General features: G+C 39.9%; 1 protein-coding gene across 15 annotated transcripts in view; it reads right to left on the bottom strand.

Annotated features, from left to right (window-relative positions):
• Positions 1–19,784, bottom strand: part of LOC127423416 (neurexin-1a) — a 261,207-nt gene that overhangs the window by 23,122 nt on the left and 218,301 nt on the right. For 9 of the 15 annotated variants that reach the window (XM_051667679.1, XM_051667680.1, XM_051667681.1 and 6 more), the window contains 3 exons: positions 18,034–18,205; positions 11,965–12,054; positions 10,390–10,706 (listed from right to left, as the gene is read on the bottom strand). In XM_051667679.1, coding sequence (XP_051523639.1) covers positions 10,390–10,706; positions 11,965–12,054; positions 18,034–18,205 — 579 coding nt within the window. The remainder of the gene's footprint in view (positions 1–10,389; positions 10,707–11,964; positions 12,055–18,033; positions 18,206–19,784) is intronic. The other 6 variants (XM_051667688.1, XM_051667689.1, XM_051667694.1 and 3 more) reach the window with 1 other exon arrangement.

The following is a 19,784-nucleotide window of genomic DNA, read 5'->3' as shown; positions in this document are numbered from 1 at the left end:
AACTGTACAACCCACTGAAGAGACAGAACGTCTGTCCTTCACAGCGTTTTTGTCATCCCAGTCAAACATCTAAGATGGTGCTGCTGTGAATAAGGTCTGTTAAGTTTTAACTCTAATGTAAAATCAGTCAAAACCAAAGTTGTGATTAAAATAGTAAGGCTAACCCTAACCCTAGCTTTAACTTTACACTAATTTTTTAGTTTGACTTCAATCTGGGGTTTCAGCCAAACCCTAGCAGAAATTCTAATGTTATACTTCAATTAAGCTTAAATTCTAATTTTAAATTCAATCCAATCCAAAATTGTAACTATAATATTATGACTAACCTTAATCCTAGTTTTAAATTTGGTCAAAGCCTTTACAGTCACATTCAGTATGACTCCAATTTTGTACTTGAACCAAACTTTGGCTCAAAATCAAATATCAGACCTCAATTTAACTTTAATTCTAATGTTAAAATCACTCAAAACCAAAGTTGTGATTACAATAGTAAGGCTAACCCTAACCCTACCCATATCTCTACACTTAACCCTCATGCAAACCTTTTTGGATCTTCAGATCATTGAGACATTACAGTCTCATTTAAATAAAAACACAATTTCAAACATACAATTTTCACATGCACTTTCATGCACTGTGTATTTTCTTATATGGAAGCACTGACTTGTAATGACACCAAAACCATGTACTGGAAACACAATACAATAATTCTCACTTAATTTCACTAAGAGAACAAATATGACCTATTTTGCATCTGATGAAATCAAATCCACTCAGCGCCAACACAGGGCATCTAGAAATGCATGACTCTAATGTGGCACACACCCACGCTGCCATTTACTATGCAGAGAAGTGGCGCTTCACTGCCCTCTGCCCATCTCTAGATCTAAAAGATACCCCAGGGTGTTTAATGACATGCACAGCTCACACAGGAAATGCTAATTTATTATTTAAAGCTCTGCACATAGCCTGATGGCCCAACGCGGTGAGCCGTCCCTGTAGATCAGAATAAACACAAGGGTTCGTGGCATGCCAATTCCCACAGAGCCGAACACAACAGCTACAGATGTACAGGGATTTTAGAAATATGGCACCAAAAAAACAATAATAACCAGCCATATATCAACGAAAATTATGATGTAACAGATAAATTGCAGAGAAATAGTTTTTAGGAGAAGAAAACACAAAGAGAAAGAGTGGGACAGAGGATAAAAAAAGATAATAAAAAAGCTGTCACTTCTGAACATCAGTCGCACCGCATGGTAGTCACAAAGGAAATCAACTTCTGATAGAAATATTAAACATCTCATCTGTCAGTCACCAGCAGACGGCGTATGCATGTGTTTCTGTGAGCAAGTTGGACTCCTCTGAGACGACCTCAGTTTATTGTTTGTTGTGGTTGCTGTTTGAACAGAAAAGAGTAAAACACGATGCTTCTCCTCTCGTTGGATTTCTATCATTAACGATTCTTTAAAAAGCTTACATGCTGTGAGCTACTTGCAGACAATAGTGAAACCAGTTTATCTGAGGATAATCCAAGCTCCACACATCAGCTGAAGATTAAGCATGCTCGCAGAGCAGATCTGAAGCTATTAAGAAGAAAAAGCAGTCACAAAGTCTGCAAAATTATTCACAGACCATATTTACACTACACTAAATTTTGCTGCATTACAAGACAATCCATCTGCATGCATGCTTCTCCTTGTTCCCTATCTGTCACTCACTCAACGTTATGTCGATGCAGTGACACTAGGGGTCACTCTTGGGAGACCCAAACACCTCTGCACTGTGATTCCCATTCCAATGGGAATTGGCGAGTGGAATTTGCATGCCACTCCCCCGGACATACAGGTATAAAAGGAGCTGGTATGCAACAACTCATTCAGATTTTCTCTTCGGAGCCGAGTGGTTGTGTTCAGCAAGCTGAATTACTCTGCCGATCCATTCACCTCAAAAAGCTGTTGGATTTACGGCGCATTACAGTGGCCTCTCCCCCTCTTGCACTGGTGAAGTGCAGAAAATGCCCCTGGGCGCTTCAACAGCTAAAAGAGTATATTCTTCCTACTAAAAGAGTATATTTTCCCTTCTTAAAAGAGTGGCATTAACGGAGAGCGTCTTTTCAAATATGCCTCTCCGTTTGTGTGTATTTCCTGGTTGCGGTCATTACCTCTCCACTTCTGATGGCCACGATCGCGGTCTTACGTGCTTGGGCGCTGCGGAGACAGCGTTCGTGGATGGGTCATGTTCACACTGCGAGAGCGTGACCATGGCAACCTTGTGGTCGCGGTTTTCCTTCGTTAGAGGGAAAGACCACCCCAGCGGCTCCCCGCCTCGGTCCTTCTACCTACGGGTTTGAGGCCGCGTCGGTTAGCACTGGGGGCATTTTGGGGACCCCAATGGGAGCCACTCTACCGGGTAACTCCCCACGGACCTCCTATTCCCCAGTACGCTTGTTTATCCCGCTGGGATGAGACCAATGGCTCGTCTCAGGGCGAGTTCGCGATCTCATTTCGGCGCTCACAAAGTGGATGAGCTCTCGATTGCAGCATCGGAAAGTGGGCTGTCCAGTCTGACGCTGAGGACTCGACTGGCCTCCCACCTTTGGGTGTGGTCGCCCAGTCACAGCCTGATGCGCAGCTGGCAGCCATGCTTGCCCAGGAGGCTGTGTGTGTCGGGCTGGAGTGGAACCCTCCACCCCCCTGAACCCTCGCAGCCTGACGATTGGTTCCTGGGCCCGGAGCGCCGCTCACAGCCGCGCCCTGCCCCGGTCCCTTTCTTCCCAGAAGTGCATGAGGAGCTCACGAGGTCATGGCAGGCACCTTTCACTACCTTTGATGGTGGGGCTGCCAGGGGGTACTCGGCGATTCCCCAGGTGGATAAGGCAGTTGCGGTGCACCTGTGCCCACAAATGCCGCCACCTGGTGGGGCCGCCTGAGACCCCCATCCAGCGCCTGTAGGGTTATGTTGTCTCTGGCAACTAAGGCCTGAGGTGCCGCTGGACAGGCTGCCTCCGCCCTGCATGCCATGGCTCTCCTGCAAGTGCACCAAGCCAAGGCGCTAAGAGAACTGCACGAGGGTAGTTCTGACCCGGGATTTCTCCAGCTGAGATGAAGAAAGGGTTTTACAGCCCTTACTTCATCGTACCGAAGAAAGGCGGTGGGTTGCGGCCAATCTTGGACCTGCGAGTTCTAAACCGGGCCTTGCACAGACTCCTGTACAAGATCCTGATGCAAAAACGCATTTTAGCGAGCGTCCGGCATCAAGATTGGTTCGCGGCGGTAGACCTGAAGGACGCATACTTCCACGTCTCGGTTTTACCTCGACACATACCCTTCCTGCGGTTTGCTTTCGAGGGCTGGGCGTACCAGTACAAGGTCCTCCCTTTTGGCCTGTCCTTGTCCCCTTGTGTCTTCACGAAGGTTGCAGAGGCAGCCCTTGCCCCGCTAAGGGAAGTGGGTGTCCGTATACTCAACTTCCTCGACGACTGGCTGATCCTAGCTCACTCTCGAGAGTTACTGTGTGCACACAGGGACCTGGTGCTCAGTCACCTCAGCCGTCTAGGGCTTCGGGTCAACTGGGAAAAGAGCAAGCTCTCCCCGGTTCAGAGCATCTCTTTTCTCAGCTTGGAGTTGGACTCAGTCTCGATGACGGTGCGCCATGGCACAGTGGACGGTAAGTCCTTAGGGAAGCACGACCTGATCATCAGGTTCCTGAGAGGTGCTAGGAGGTTGAATCCCTCCAGACCGCATCTCATCCCCACATGGAATCTCTCCGTAGTCCTTTGGGGTCTACGGGGAGCCCCCTTCGAGCCCCTGGAGTCAGCTGAGCTTAAGGCACTCTCTTTGAAGACTGCCCTCCTGACTGCGCTCACTTCCATCAAGAGGGTAGGGGACCTGCAGACGTTCTCTGTCAGCAAAACGTGCCTGGAGTTCGGTCCGGGCTACTCTCACGTGATCCTGAGACCCCGACCGGGCTATGTGCCCAAGGTTCCCATGACCCCGTTTAGGGATCAGGTGGTGAACCTGCAAGCACTGCCCCAGGAGGAGGCAGACCCAGCTTTGGCATTGCTGTGTCCGGTGCGTGCTTTACACATCTATTTGGATCGCATGCAGAGCTTTAGAAACTCCGAGCAGCTCTTTGTCTGCTTTGGTGGACAGCGGAAAGGAAGCGCTGTCTCCAAACAGAGGATCACCCACTGGCTCATTGACGCCATCGTGATGGCATATCACGCTCAGGATACATCGGCCCCTCGTGGCGCTATGAGCCCACTCTACTAGGAGTGTAGCGGCCTCCTGGGCCCTGACAAGTGGCGCCTCTTTGGCAGACATCTGCAGAGCAGCGGGCTGGGCGACACCCAACACCTTTGCAAGGTTCTATAATCTCCGGGTTGAGCCGGTTTCGTCCCATGCATTGTCAGGTCCGAACAGGTAAATTCAGGGACAGCTGGCCGGGTGTACCACTTGCATATTGTGCCTTTCCACTCCCATGAGGTGAAGACGTGCGCCTTTGACTCCCAGTCGTGTTCACAAGTTGTGATCCCTGGATGACTTTCCTCCTTAGCCCTGTGGCAGACGAGTTTGTGGAGAAACTCACTGCCGGCCCAGTACATGTGCTAACTAAGCCCTGTACTGGGGTAGGTCCACATGTGCTGGTTTCATAGGTGACCCCATGTGATATATCTTCCCCTAAATCATTTCCCTGTCAGTAAACTGCATGTTCCTTGGGCAGCGGCCCCTCTGCCCCCGGTCACCATGCTTGTAGAAACTCCTCTCCCCTCGGGTAGGACCTACCATGCGACTTCTCAATATGATATACTTCCGACAAGACTCGGTAAGACCATGTGACATATTTCCACTCAAAATACCCCCCCCCCCCCTTATCTGGGTGGGGTGTGGTCTCCGCGGTGTCTTCCCTTGGGAGTGACACCCCCCCGATGTAGACATTTATGGCCCCCAGTCGGTTAACAAATTCCACTCTTTTTGGGGAGAAACAAAGAGGAAAAGAGGCCATGGCTGGGCTAGCCTGTCCCTATTTGTTGGGCAGTCGACTTGTTCCCGAAGGACCATTCGACGCTCATAAGAGCACTGGGGGAGGTTACGTGACGGCCTGGTGCGCTGGCTATGTGGCACACAGTGGTCTGCCCGTCTCGCACCGCCAGTCCACGTAACACAGTTCAGCTAGTTGTGGAGTTTTGTATAGGGACCCATAGTGTCATTACATCGACACAACGTCGAGTGAGTGACAGATAGGGAACGTCCAGGTTACTTTCGTAGTCTCCGTTCCCTGATGGAGGGAACGAGACGTTGTGTCCCTCTTGCCACAACACTAAGCTACCCGCTGAAATGGCCGGGACCTTGTCTCGACTCCTCAGCACAAAACCTGAATGAGTGGTTACATATCAGCTCCTTTTATACCCGTATGTCCGGGGAAGTGGCAGGCAAATTCCACTCGCCAATTCCCATTGGCCTTTTTTCAAAAAGCAGAGGTGTTTGGGGCTCCCAAGAGTGACCACTAGTGTCACTACATCGACACATCGTCTCGTTCACTCCATCAGGAAATGGAGGTTATGAAAGTAACCAGGACGTTCTATGATAATTATTTAATTCCAAGCCATTAATGTATTAACCGTTTGTAAAATAAAATCTTCCCTGTGCAGAAAAAAAAAGAAAGAAAGAAAGAAAGCAAGAAAGAACAAAAGTAATGGATTATAATGGAGAGCAGATGGCGTAAATTTAGGGAGTGGTGTAGACACTGCTGTGCCGAGAAGAGAGGAGTCTCATATTTCCATGGCAACATTTACCATCATCGGCAGTGCGTGGAGGTTGCAAGCCCACATTTTGTAATGCGATCCACAGATGAGGCCATGATAAGCCAGCATTACGATCGAGCAGTAATAGATCAAACAATACCTATTATTGCACAACTATCCCTTCCATACAACGTGCCTGGAGTGCCCTTGAACAGGGAGGCAATTTAATACATAGCACAAGAATTAGTTTTAACCATATCAAATTATGATTTTATTGTTGTGGAGGCTAAATCACTGTGCATAAAGTCCCGCATGAGGAGGCAAGCACTGGCCTTGGCAAGCCTGTCAATCACCTTGCTCAGCCTCCTGCTCTGACATGTAATTACAGCACTGCTGTAATTAGAACTCACTGTCAGAGCCATGAATGATGCCTTTAAATTGAGAGCATGAGAGAGAGAGAGATCCATCCAAGTTGTAAAGGAGAAAAGCATGTCCACCTACATGGTGTTGACCTCCCCCACTGATTACTCCCCTTTATGGCCCTGTTCCATTGGCTTGTGGGTTTTCTCTGTTCAAACAGGCTTATTGACTTAGTCTAGTCTCCCAGCAGCCCCCAGCACTCTCCCTTATCCTGAGCCAAAGCACATCCACAATAGAAGCAGCCAATCACTTTATGTCTGAAAGCAATTGAGTTGTACTGGGCCAAAACCCTTTACTGGTTCGATAACATGTTATCCAGCCATTGGCTTGTCGTTAAGTGCCCTGGTTTTGGTCTCAAGACCTCTTTTACTTGAGAAAGCACTGAGTTTAAACCAGCCTTGTTGATGTCTGGGCCACTTATTGAAAATGCCACGTATAGTGTTTTGGATGGAAAAAGTGAAACTGAAAGAGTGCATGTGAGAGAAATGCAAAGAGAGATTAGGGATGTAGTCAGCCAGTCACAGCGCAGAACTAAACAAGTACATAATGGCCCAGACAATACACAGCATGTCTGCTTCAATCTGACTGCACCAATTAGAGCTGGGCGGTATGATGGTATAAACTGTAAAGCGGTAGAAATGTCTTAACTAGGGCTGTCAACAGGGCTAAGAAGCAAAATTGGAAATTTTTACTGAAATATTACCAAAATTCAAATTATATTCGAATTCTGCAAACTGCTAGAAGGTTTTGTGAAACAGATCTAATCTGAATCCAGCTCAAATTATATTTTAATTTGAAAGAATTTGGGCCTCATTCATTAAACTTTCTTAAATATATGAGTACATTCTGAGTAATTTGCACGTAAAATGGACCTTCCTGAAAACTTTCCTCTGGATTAACAAATGTTCGAACTCCCCAGATGTATTAGTTAAATGTGTGTATTTTAGTGAATTCCAAACATTTGTAAATAGGGGGACGTGTGCACGTTCATTCACAATTATCTTAATCCACGCCTGTGGAAACGTCCTGTAGGGAAGGTATATGATGTGCTAGTAAATGAGAATATGTTTAACATCTATGTGGAATAGTAATGAACTCGTTTTTATGAATGAAGTGCATCACAATGTAAAATTTAGAAAGTGAGACACTTATTGTCATTGCATGTTCTGGCTGCAGTCAGAGGTTCTTTTGTGAATTGAATAGTCCAAGAGGTCAAGAATATGTTTTTGACATGAAACTTTATTGTAAAAATGTTTGCCAGGAGGAGGATGTTCACCACCTTATCTGGTTCAGTTGCGCGCATCGCCAGCATCTTTGCTGAAACTTCTCGGCTAATTTATGATGGCAACAGTGATATATTTTCCTTGCAACAAGAAGAATCTTCAGAAAAATAAATAGAATGCCTGAAGATGGTCTTTGAATGAAACTCTGTAAGCTAATAAAGATTTGCAAGCTATACGACAGTGTGTGGGGCTTTTTCTAATTTTTCCCACTGTACTGTGTTTATTATTAAGTTTAACAGCATTAACATTGACCATATGTTATCAACTAAACACGATTTATCGATTTATTTTATAATTATTAGTTTATGTTTTCATAACTTATTTAATTTCACTTCTATCAATATGTAGTCATGGCAGTTTTTCTGAAAGGAGACAAAATGTTCAGATGTCTCAGATGTCTTACATCTTGTCAGAAGAAGGTGTAAATTTTGTTCGTACCAACAAATATTTTGAAAATACGAAAACTTTCTTGAATCCAAGAATTTACAACAGAACGGCTTTATGAACGACTGACACAAAAATCCGTTCTGCTCGTGTTTCATAAATGAGACCCATTATTTAAGTTAGGGGGAAAAATCTACAAGACTTCTAAATTTTTAAATGAACGTTGTCTCCTATGTCCACAAGAGGCCACAACAAATCAATATAAATCAATCAGCACCATGTGTTCCAAAGAACATATCTGGCTGTTAAAGTGATTTAGTCAGTTCATATCCTCAAATATTGAGTAAAACAAGAAAAGAAACGCTTCAAAAGACGGTTCTATTTTAAGTTAGTGTTGCACAGTAGCCTATACAGGTGCCATTGTACTACCACAGACTCAAACTTCATAATACCAGCGGTACCACAGTGCTTTTCATTAAATACAGTTGCATGTACACACCTACGCTTACGCAGCAAGACGCTAATAAGAGAGCAAGGCATTGTCAAAACATGACTGCCAATGCCACCTCTGGGGGCTGTTCACTCCAAAGGCATCCGTCTTTTTCTATGTTAGCACGCGCCAGACGGACGTCTTTGACTGTTGCGTTGTGTCTTGCTGATTTGCAGCATCTCGCGCAGTAATGATGAATTTTTTTAGATGCATTTTCTTAAATTCAACAAATATTCAAATTTCACATTTTTATTTGACAGCCTTAGTTTTTATCAGTAGAGATTCTACCAATGCTATATAGTTTATAACATGGCAGATATATCCATGTTCTGTACACTGGCTATTTTACAACATCTTCGAATGTGACTCATCCAATAAGAATTTAAAGTCGGAACTATTCATTTCATAATATTAAATGTATTGTGTTATATCATGTGAGATTTAGCATTCATTTGTTATAAATAACCTTATCTTTAGGTTTGCATCCATCAGGTTCCAAATAATACAAGAAAATAATCAAAAGAGATGAAGTACCTTAATTTGTAAAGTATTTGGTTCTGAATTAGGCTTTTTTTTTTTGCCTTGTGTCACATGTCGTCATGCTTTATTTCAAAGGAAGATTTTTTTGTTCAAAAAGTAACAATTTGTGAAATGACACTCATAGTTTGACTCAGCAGCATCAAATCTAATAACTCTGTAATTTGGGTGGCACAGTCATATTGTGAGATTTTGATCATTCTATTTCAGGGGTTGGCAACCTTTTTGACATGAAGTACCATTTTTTATTTTCCTGGTCAATGGCTATGCCGCCAAATGTATGCGATTTTCCCCTTGTGAAAATGTTTCTATTTTGCATTTTTCTAATTTAATCGTTTATTTTTCATTACAAATGATATTAAACAGTTTGAGTGAAAATTCTGTGCAAAACCCGATGATTATGATATAATCATGATCCTGCATGTGAATTTTCAGAGCATCTAAAGTGCTTTAATGAAAGAAAACCTGTCCTTTTGTGTAATGAGTTAACAAATTTAATGTCACAAATTTGCTTATTTGATGACTGATCACGAAATTGTGTGGAATCATAAATATTTCTTATATTATGTCACTGTAATCATTTAATCACTAGCACGCAAGCAACAGCGAGAGAGGAGCAGGCTATTTTATTTATATGACGTTTTTCGCACCTGCATTCCAACTTTACATCTTGATGTAGCCTAATCCTTCCTCATAATCACGCAGTGTGTTTTCATGAGCTGAATGGGAGGCTAAACAGTATTAAAGTGAGATGAGACTCGCGCTGCGCGTGCAAGCCATTCGCGCATCACAAGCCGATCAACTATTTAGCCCTTTTCGGTGAATCACACCTGCAAAATCCTAAAACTATATTTCAAGATTTAAATTTTTATTTTGAATAGACTCCACCATGTGGGTTATATTTTCTCTTTTAATCGTTTAAAGTAATTTTGAGTGTGACTATGATTTAAGGAGGGTGTACCTGTATGCTGGGTTGGAAATCTCAAGGATTAATAGTGGTGTTTTTCTTATTGCATTACATGTTGTTCTGAAAGCAAAAAAAAAACCAAATGAAACATGGAATGTAGGCTGTCATCTGCACAGTCTGGCCGAAGCAAAGCGGGTGCATTTATTCGTGCGATTAACAGAAAGTGAAGCGCTACCTGCAAATGGATTGCACACGCTGCATGAGTCTGTTGGGTCTACTGCAGTCTCGTCACATTTTAATGTTTTGTTTAGCCTCCCATTCAGCTCATAAAAACACACTGCGATCATGAGGAAAGATTACATCAAGATGTAGATTGGAATGCAGGTGTGGAATTTATATAAATAAAATAGTCTATTCCTCTCTCGTCATTGCTGGCATGCCAGTGATTACCCCTCCACGTGCCAGTGCTGGCACACGTGCCATAGGTTGCCGACCCCAGTTTCCATATTCCATATTCGGGGGGGGAAATCATTTTTTAAATAACCAGCAACAGCTTACACAGGACATTGAATCTAAAAAATTGCATTTGAAAAAACAGATTCATGCAAAGGCCACTGACCTGTGGCGTTGTTGTCTGCTTGCCCTGGCGGTTGGATGCAGTTGTAGTGGTGATGTCAGTGATGGAGGGTGACGTCTCTGAGCGGTTGCCCGTGGCGGAAGCACTGGACTGGGGAGTAATAGAAGAGGAGGGCATATCTCCCACCAGCCGTGCACTGCCCTCCACACGCACATTGGGGTCGCCCTCTGCGGCCATGTTGAGCACTTTGAGGCCATTGTAGTAAAGCCCTGAGAGCTGACCCTGGAAAGGCCGACTGCCCTTCTCCCAGCCTCCGATCTTTATGGTGGTCTGACTGTTGAAGATGGTGAGCTGCCGACCTGCAGGGAAACAACGTTACAGAAAATACAAGAGGGTTCAAAGCCCACTCCCCCACGCTGCAGAAATGCACACATCCTGTACACATGCACACACTAACACGCACACACACATGAACACTGAACTGATGGAAGTCCTGATGGAAAAACACATAATAACTGTAACCTTATTTTCCCTAGGGATCATGAAAGCAATAAATTACACTAATGCTAACAGCAACTCTGGTAATTTATCGACTGTAATTTAATGCTGTTGGCACAAAGTAAATAAATGAAGGGGATGAGAAAGCTAGATCCCCCAAGAAATCAATGGGACTTTGCTAAAAGGACAATCAAAAACATCCCAAGATAAGAGAAAAACATTCTTTACACGTGAAAAGCACAAAATGTAATCTTATCTGTAAGAAAATTACTTTTAATCTGTGAGTATAGTAGTTAGCAGGACGTTCAAGGCTATAGATGTGAATCTTTGTATTCACAGGTCTAGTACATTTGACTGAGATTGCCTTTCAGCAAGGGCAATGGCAATTAAAATTAATTAGACTGAAATAAGGTTTATATGGAGAATGGTTTTACAGCTACATGACACAGTACAAATGATTCATCATGGTTAGAAATTCCATTGAAAAGGGAAAGCAAGAAAACAATCAAATTTCAAAACAAATAACTTTAAACGATTAAATTTGTTACATACATTTCAGCATGCATTCAAGTCTTTTCCCTTCTTGTGTGTTTAATTTGCTTGTTAAAGGGACTTCATATCTGATGCCAATAATCATTGACGCTATTTAAGAGACATTTGCTTTGAGATTTTAACTGTGCACTTTAGCAGTTTCCAAAAGAAATATGTTTAGCATGAAAAGTAAATATGCATATGTAAATTAAATAGTGTGTGTACATCACTATGAATTCAAATAATTTGGACTATTGGCGTATACTTTAATTAGTCATTTAGATTATTACAGCTGCAAAAATAAATTATTTAAGTATTTTAATGATGTAAACATATTTTGTTAATGATTGAACTAACTTCAGTTATCAGTATATTACCAGTCCCTTTAACCTCTGATTGACAGGTTTACAAGTACAGTATAACAACACATTATTAAACTGTGCAGTGCAAATATTACAAACTACATTTGTTTAATTTTTAAACTTGGTTATACAGGGGATTTATGTTTTAGATGGTTTATTTGTTACAAAATATCACTTGCTTATGATCAAATTATCTTTTATTTAAAATTTTAATCAGTGTTTTTACCTTTGTCGAGTAGCCATTCGTCAACTACTCGACCAAGCCGATATGGGATTCGCTGTCTAGCAATCGCCAGGCGTTCGTTATCAATGTTGCCTTTAAAGTTTAAAGAGACATTTCATTGTTAAAAATCTGAAAGGTCAAAGATTAAAAGCTACAGTGAAACATATGCCTCAACTGTCTGTTTTTTTCTTTTTTCTTTCTTTTCTTTCTCTTTTTTATTTGGAACACCAAGGTTGCATACATAAGAATGATAAAGCTTTTCATTCAACTTGTAAAATTTAAGCAAACAAATTAACCCTATTTTAATATAAGCACTGTGCTATGTTAAATATGCACCTACTCTTCTTATGTTAAGAGAAATCAACCAAACTCAATAATGTTTATACATCATATAACTCATTTACATGATACATTTACAAAATAGTAATCCTTTTAATCTTTTTAGCAGATTTTACATCTAGTTATACATGAAAACTAGCTCATTTTAACCTAAATATTGACATTACAGTGCATTCCAGCGTTTTGCAACCAATTTGATTTTAGCTCCACATTTACTATCTAAACTATTTTCAGTCATTTTTAAAAGATATATATCACATTATCAGATCACAATACATTTAAAAACATCAAAGTAGCAGAAAAACACTCAAAGGATTAAAGCAACAGGAAAATGATCAGTTCAACATTAAGGCATGTGAAATCAGTCACTGTACATAAGTTTGGGCTCCCCATGTGAATTTGAAATTGCACTGACAAAAGCTTTGACCTCAGAGATGTCCATGAAACATATGCAAACATTTAGACACTAAACAGTTCCCTGCAGAGAGAACCATACGACCTTGGCCATAAATGTAGATGTTTATGCAGTATGTCCAGGTTGAGCCAGCTTGCTCAAATGAATTCAGATTATTTGAAAACATTTACTCCTCTCCCATTACAGCCCACTCGTAATTACAACTCCTACCTTCAATGGGAAATTCAGTGTGAACCTGACTTGCTCAGATTTACCCAATGAGCTATTAACTTGTTATTTGTCAATCAAAAATCAGTCTGTACTCATGTCTCGCTCTCTCTCTCTCTCTCTCTCTCTCTCTATGTTTAAAGTACATTTAAAATATGTATGAAAATGTTTCCTTGATGAGATTCGAGAGATGAGTAATAACATGCCTGCCTAAAAGCTGTATTGTGAGAAATTCTGTGAGAGAACAGAATTCTAATTTCTTCAAATGCCTTTTGGAACACAAAAGGAGAATTTTTTTAAGAATGTATTTTCATGATACTTTTATTGTGCTGTTTTCCAAAAGAAACAACATTCTTCAAAAATGTCTCTTTTTTTGTGTTCTGCAGGAGAAATTAAGTCATACAGGTTTGGAATGACATCATCATAAATGATGACAGAATTTTCATACAGTATTTCAGATTTGTTTATATTCCTATTTCTTTCCCAAGTCCAATTCAAATGAGTACGGCTGTTCAAGTCGATTGCACTTTAAGGTAAAGCTCTTTATTTTGTAACCAACACTGAAATGGCATGACTAAATTGCTTCTCAAACACAGCACAATACTGTTTTTGATAGGTGATTGCAGTGGGAGAACACCCGTGGACAGGGGAAAAAGTCCCCATCAGGGCTGCACATAGGGAGAGAAGGAGTGCATGATTTTGGATGTAAGTCTGCTGTTGAACAAGAGCGCTGATATTCTACTGAGATCAGAAAGAAGGCTGAAACCCAATCCATTACTATGATCCCTTTTATTTTTCTCTTTCCCTTTCTTTCATTTGTATTTTTTCTCTCTAAAATTGTCTCCTTTTCTCTTTCTCTCTATGTCCAGTCAGGTTTAAATGTGATTTAGTTCTAGTTAGGTGCACTTCATCTAGAGTAATCAAAAGTGAAAGGAGTAATTTGTCTCAAATCATAGCTTAAAAGAAACAAGACATAAAAAAGCAATAGGTGCTCTTGAAGGAGGATGGACTGGATGACTAAGGGCAAGCTGCGCGCACGATTGCTTAAATGCACACAAACATGCGCACGCATGCATGCCCACTCACCCACCCACTCATCACATACAACACAGTGGTCATGTTCTGTTTAAATGAGGGGGCAGTTGCCTGAGGGCCTCTCTGTAAAGTGAAAATGACTGCCTAGTTAGCTTAGCTTGCTACGTTCTGAACACCCTCCCTTTGTAAATATTCATGCACTTTCCTGTTTCAGCTCAGACATCTAAATAATCCAAGACAAAGAATACTTTTTTATATCTCCCTATATCAGCGGGCTTCTCAGTAAAGTGAAAATGACTGCCTAGTTAGCTTAGCTTGCTAACAGTCTGAACATCCTACCTTTGTAAAGTCATAGACTTTCCTGTCTCAGCTAAGACATCTATATTAAGAAAATAAATATCTTATATCTGATCTGCATCCATTTATAATGCTAGGTAATACACAATGATTTTCAAGGATAGCATCCACACCGCAATTGAACTCCTTGCCAGTCCAAACCACAGGCAGGTGGTGGAGGCCCTGATCTCTTATTTAGACCTGTCATGCAGTGGATCAACATCCTGTCACATGACTACATAGACATGCTGTGGACATTTTGTGCGTACAGTTGCTGTATATTTTTGCATGGCAGCAATCAGGAACATTCCAGAACTGAACAATCCACAATTTTTTTATACAAAATATAGAAAGTATTCTCTTGATGGGTTTAAGGTTTTTTGTACATTTAAATCTCATTCAGATGGACAGAAAAATAAATTGAGTAAAAACTTGAACTGTGCCGCAGAGCAGGCATATTGACACTTTTGAAAAAAAATATTATAGATCCACACGGTGAAGTCACAGGACAGAGAAACGCACACACATTTCGATCCCAAAACTGTGTTATGCACTGTTGTTTCCAGACATGAGACAAATTTCTTTACAGTGTTTTGTCTGCATGCTATAAAACGCAAGTATTATATATATATATATATATATATATATATATATATATATATATATATATATATATATATATATATATATATATATTTTTTTTTTTTTTTTTTTTTTAAAGTACAATTTCCCTGAATGTGATGCTTTTGTTCTTTTGAACCTATGGGATGGAAACACAGCATTATTCGCACTTTGTTCTTGTGTTAATCAGATTTTTCACATTAATTCAATCTGCAGCTTGGATGGAAACATAGAAATATGCCAGACATTCAACAGGGACACAGTTAATGCACAAAAGAATGCAAGTCCATATTTCTATTCTTCTAATTCATTACATACAGTCCATTTACACTACAAACTTCTGATGAATGTGCTGTCTTAATTTATAACAATGGTGCTTGACAGGGAATGAACTATATAATATGATGCAGATGGTGCTGGAGAAGAACCTCAGAATTAAATTACACTTGATCCAGCCCATTAGCACTTTGCACACATAATTTTGCCAAATCCACTTGCGCCTAGACTTAGCGCTTGCTTGCACAAACATTCCAAAACTTTATGGCTATGCCCTCTGACTTTGCATGTATTTAAAATTAATATATATATATATATATATATATATATATATATATATATATATAGGGCCGTAAGAGTGGGAGGAAAATCACATGATTTGTTCTATGCTCAAGCTATAGTTACAGGACTAATTGTTCAAGATAAACAAGCTGGTTTTTTTGTTCTCCCTCTTACTCGTTGTCAATTTAAATTCTATGCATTTATTATCTCTTCTAATGCGGAGCTGAGTCAATCAAGCGCTGATTAAAATGAAGCGGTCATGACTAATTTTCTTTTTTTAAATATTTCATTGGAAAAGTTTCTTCCATTCTGCCATGGAAATAAAATGCATTAGTATTCAGATAATCATGCACACAGCTCTCTAAATACACCGATACAATGGAAACAGGAAGCTGAGAGAAAATGGCACATTAGAATGGCTTTATTTTAACAAGCAATTGTCTTCCACTCTAAATTAAAGACGCTGCTGGTATTTGTATTCTTTGTTTATACCAAAACAATGAGGGGGTCTTGACTAAGGTAAAAAGTACTTTATCTCTCTGTGGTTGACTTGCCTGTCTCTGTCTCCATTTCTTCCAATATGTATTATTTATTGACCTGTTTCAGTGACATCACTTTTTCCTCACAGCTGACATATTTGTGACCATCAGCAGGAGGATGCAGTGGCGGTGAATGTAAAAACACCCATGAAATGATATCAAGAAAAACATCAAAAAATTGCTTTTAATCCATGCCAGCTCCCAGAAAAAGTGTATACAGGTCTAAAGTCAGCACAAATATTGCCAATTTTGACTTTTGCAGACATTTAAATATATTTTATCCACAATTAATCTCCATACGCCAGAGAGTCTGATGTTTGACTGATGAGTATACAAGCCTATCAATACATCACTGTAAACACCTCTCATTCAGAAGATACAAATGCTTTCCTGTTGTTTTCTGGTCTGATTTTGTCATAATTACAAAACTTCTGTGATGTTCCCATCTGTATGAATGTATAAGCTGCTTTTAACTCATAAAGAATACACAGAAAGCAACTGAAGCATATTAGTGTATATGACCAGTGATGGGCGCAAATACATGAAAATGTGTTTAAAATAAAAATACAAAATATATTTTTTGTTTAAATGTATCAAAATAAAATACCAAATACTGTGTGGAAAAAAGTTATCAAAATAAAATACTGTATTTTGTATCTTGAAAATACACAAAATACATGAAAAATTGGCCATTCAGTGAAGTATCACTATTAGGCTGAAATCTATAGGGAGCTATTCTGAATGCAAAGAACATTTTGGTGTACAACTACTTAGAAACATTTGTTTTTTCACCAACATCTTCCCTTCTCCTGCCCAGTAGGAAATAAGTTTTCTTATATAAAGTTTTCTTTATTTCTTAAATAAAGTTTTTCAAACACCTTTTTTTATTACTTTTTCCATCGCCACCATTACTTCTCACTCAGTGACAATTACTCTATGACAGAAAATCTATTATTTGCTAGTTGCTAACACCAACAACCGATACTAGCCAGACTGCTAGCGCTAGTGCTAATGTCCAGTGCTAGTGCTATTTTCCCCTTGCTGGTGCTCTTTTATTCCCTCATGTTAACTGAAGGCAAATCTGAATGATGTTCCATTTTGGCTTGCTAGCAAGTGATCTAGCTAACGATTGCTAGTGGACTAACAATAGTTAGACGATAGTTAGACTAGCTCGCTAGCTGGCTGCTGACTAGTTTTGATTTCCTCATTGTTGGCATGCATTGCATTGGCTGGCGAGAAGTATCATACTTACCTTAATATTTTAATGAATATTAAGTAACATTTGCGAGCAATTATTATGTGTTTTGCAACAAGTAGAATTGACCATCACATCCTCACTTTATCCTCACTTTTACATTTCCAATTTAATAATGACCCACTGGACTGCAATGTTGAGCAACAGAGGACCTCGTACCACCTCTAAGAAGTGTGAGATTTGCTGCGCTTCATTAACGCTTCAGTCATCTAATACTTCGACAAAATTTAGTATCAACACTCTCTCATGTCAGTTCCTGAGAAGAAAAGAATATTTAAAGTTCCTGAAGAATCTCTGTAATAGAAGTGATGGTTTAAGAAGAGCTTGAAGTAAAAGACAAAATAAAAGACTAATACAGCCGCCTCTTTTCATCATGATTGACAAACGAGAGCAATAGGATTATTTCTCATCTGATCTCTTGTCAAGCTTTTGTCAGGGCTTTTCAGATGACTGAGAGGCTGGTGAATTTGATTACACTGGCTCTGACATGTTCAGCCTTCTAAAGCCCCAAGAGCAATCATCTCTGCTGACATTTGGAAAGGATACCAGGGTTACCTTTTTTTTTTTTTTTTTTTTTTTTTTACTGTGAGAAACCACAATCACAGACTGCATTTTGTCCTTAACCCTCTGATTCAGCCTTTTTTTTTTTTTTTTTTTTTAAGTCTGCCAGCCTTTTATTGTCCCCACTGTGCATAGCTGCATGACTGAGATTATGTGTGTGTTTGTGTGTATGTGTGAACATACACATAAAGGCTGAGGGCTCTTACCTGTTGGGTAGCGCTCTATGACTGGCAGATCATCCACCTGCAAGGTGGCATTACCGCCACTTCTTGTAAAGCGAACTATGTGGTACTTTCCATCATTTACAAACTTTGAGGTTTCTTCAATGTTTATGTCATCAGTGCCCACATTGAACACCACTTTGATATTGCCTTTTTCCTGTGAAGATACAGAGAGAGAGAGAGAAAGAAAGAAAGAAAGAGAGAGGGAGATAAAAGAAGGAGACTTTAAATTTCCATCACAGCCCCAAGCATTCTGTTCTGATCTGCTCCACTAACATATAAAAAGACATAAAGCGGTCAAGTTTTATGCTTTGGCTTATTTTAGCACATGAACATCACACTTAATGAGCATCATTCTGTGTTAGCAAACTTGTGCAAGACAATTCTTGATTATTAATAAAATCCCTTGTAAAGAGACAGCTATAGTCCATCTTAAATGGCAACATAACAAATGTACTACATTTATTGAGGACCAAAACAAGGTGATAGTTTATCAGCCTGTGCACAATTTGTCCAGACGGCACAATGCATCAGAAAGATTTACCGCCAGTAGTGTAGTCTAGGGCATATGCAGGCATATGCCGTATGCCCACCTATCTTTCTTAGGATTTTGCGTATGCCCACCTGAAATAAGTGATGATAAGTATGGTCGCCAGAACAACGAGTAGGCTTTTGACCCGGAACTTTTTAAATCTACTAACGTAATGCCGCAGCACCCTTGAGTAAATTGTTTATGTATAATTGTATATATGTACATAAGTGTACAGAGATTCTCTCTGAACGCGCACGGAGCTCTGAGAGTGCAACTGATGGCACTGGCAAGACAGACAGTCCAACTAAGTTGATCCACCAATCAGAACGTTCATTTCAGATGCGATTGGATATTTGCTAACCAATAATATTTTCTGTTCAAGTAAGGGGCAGAACATTTCCAGCATCTAATGCTGATGCACAAGCTTCCCTGGAGTAACCATAATTTGTGCTGTAAATTTATTTCCCTGCTAAACGTAAATATATATATATATATATATATATATATATATATATATATATACATTTAAATGTAACTTATGCAATTAAACTTTGTGAAAATACTGCATGTTATCGCACCCCTGCTAGTTTTTGATGCTCTTTTTTGTTTTGATTTTTGTTTTGCCTTTTATTGCTGTTGGAGGTGCCTTTTTCTCGTGATTTCAAATCATTTAAATTTATATTTCTAAGTAAGAAAGAAATGTCAGTATATACAGAAAAGCACATAATAGTACACAAATAAAACAAATAACCATTAATTTTTATGTAGGCTATACATGGTAATACAAGATAATGTGTCGTGAACATTACTACACTCATATGAGCTATACAATGCTTAAGTTTATTGCATATTAAGAATTAGTTCATTATTTAGAGTAATAATAATGTATTAACAATTTTCATAGTAGCCAAATAAAAGGAACATTAATGACACCTATTATTTAAATACATATTTCACATCAAGTTACCAAACCATGGTTCTTAGCTGTGTACTCTACACCATCCCAGAAAGACACTTACCCTGATATATATTTTGTAAGTTTATATGGGACTATAATTACAACAGTCAGTTTTGATTCAGACATTTAATAATATTATATGGTGTTTAATGCATGTTTTATGCATGTTTAATTGCATCAGCTACTGTATGTGATATGTAAAGGATAATGTACAGTCGCAAAATAACCCATGAATTGGTGATCACC

The sequence above is a fragment of the Myxocyprinus asiaticus genome, chromosome 32 (assembly GCF_019703515.2).
Source record: "Myxocyprinus asiaticus isolate MX2 ecotype Aquarium Trade chromosome 32, UBuf_Myxa_2, whole genome shotgun sequence".
Lineage (NCBI taxonomy): Eukaryota > Metazoa > Chordata > Actinopteri > Cypriniformes > Catostomidae > Myxocyprinus > Myxocyprinus asiaticus.
The sequence above is the reverse complement of the archived record's forward strand: the minus strand, read 5'-3'. Positions and strand labels throughout refer to the sequence as shown.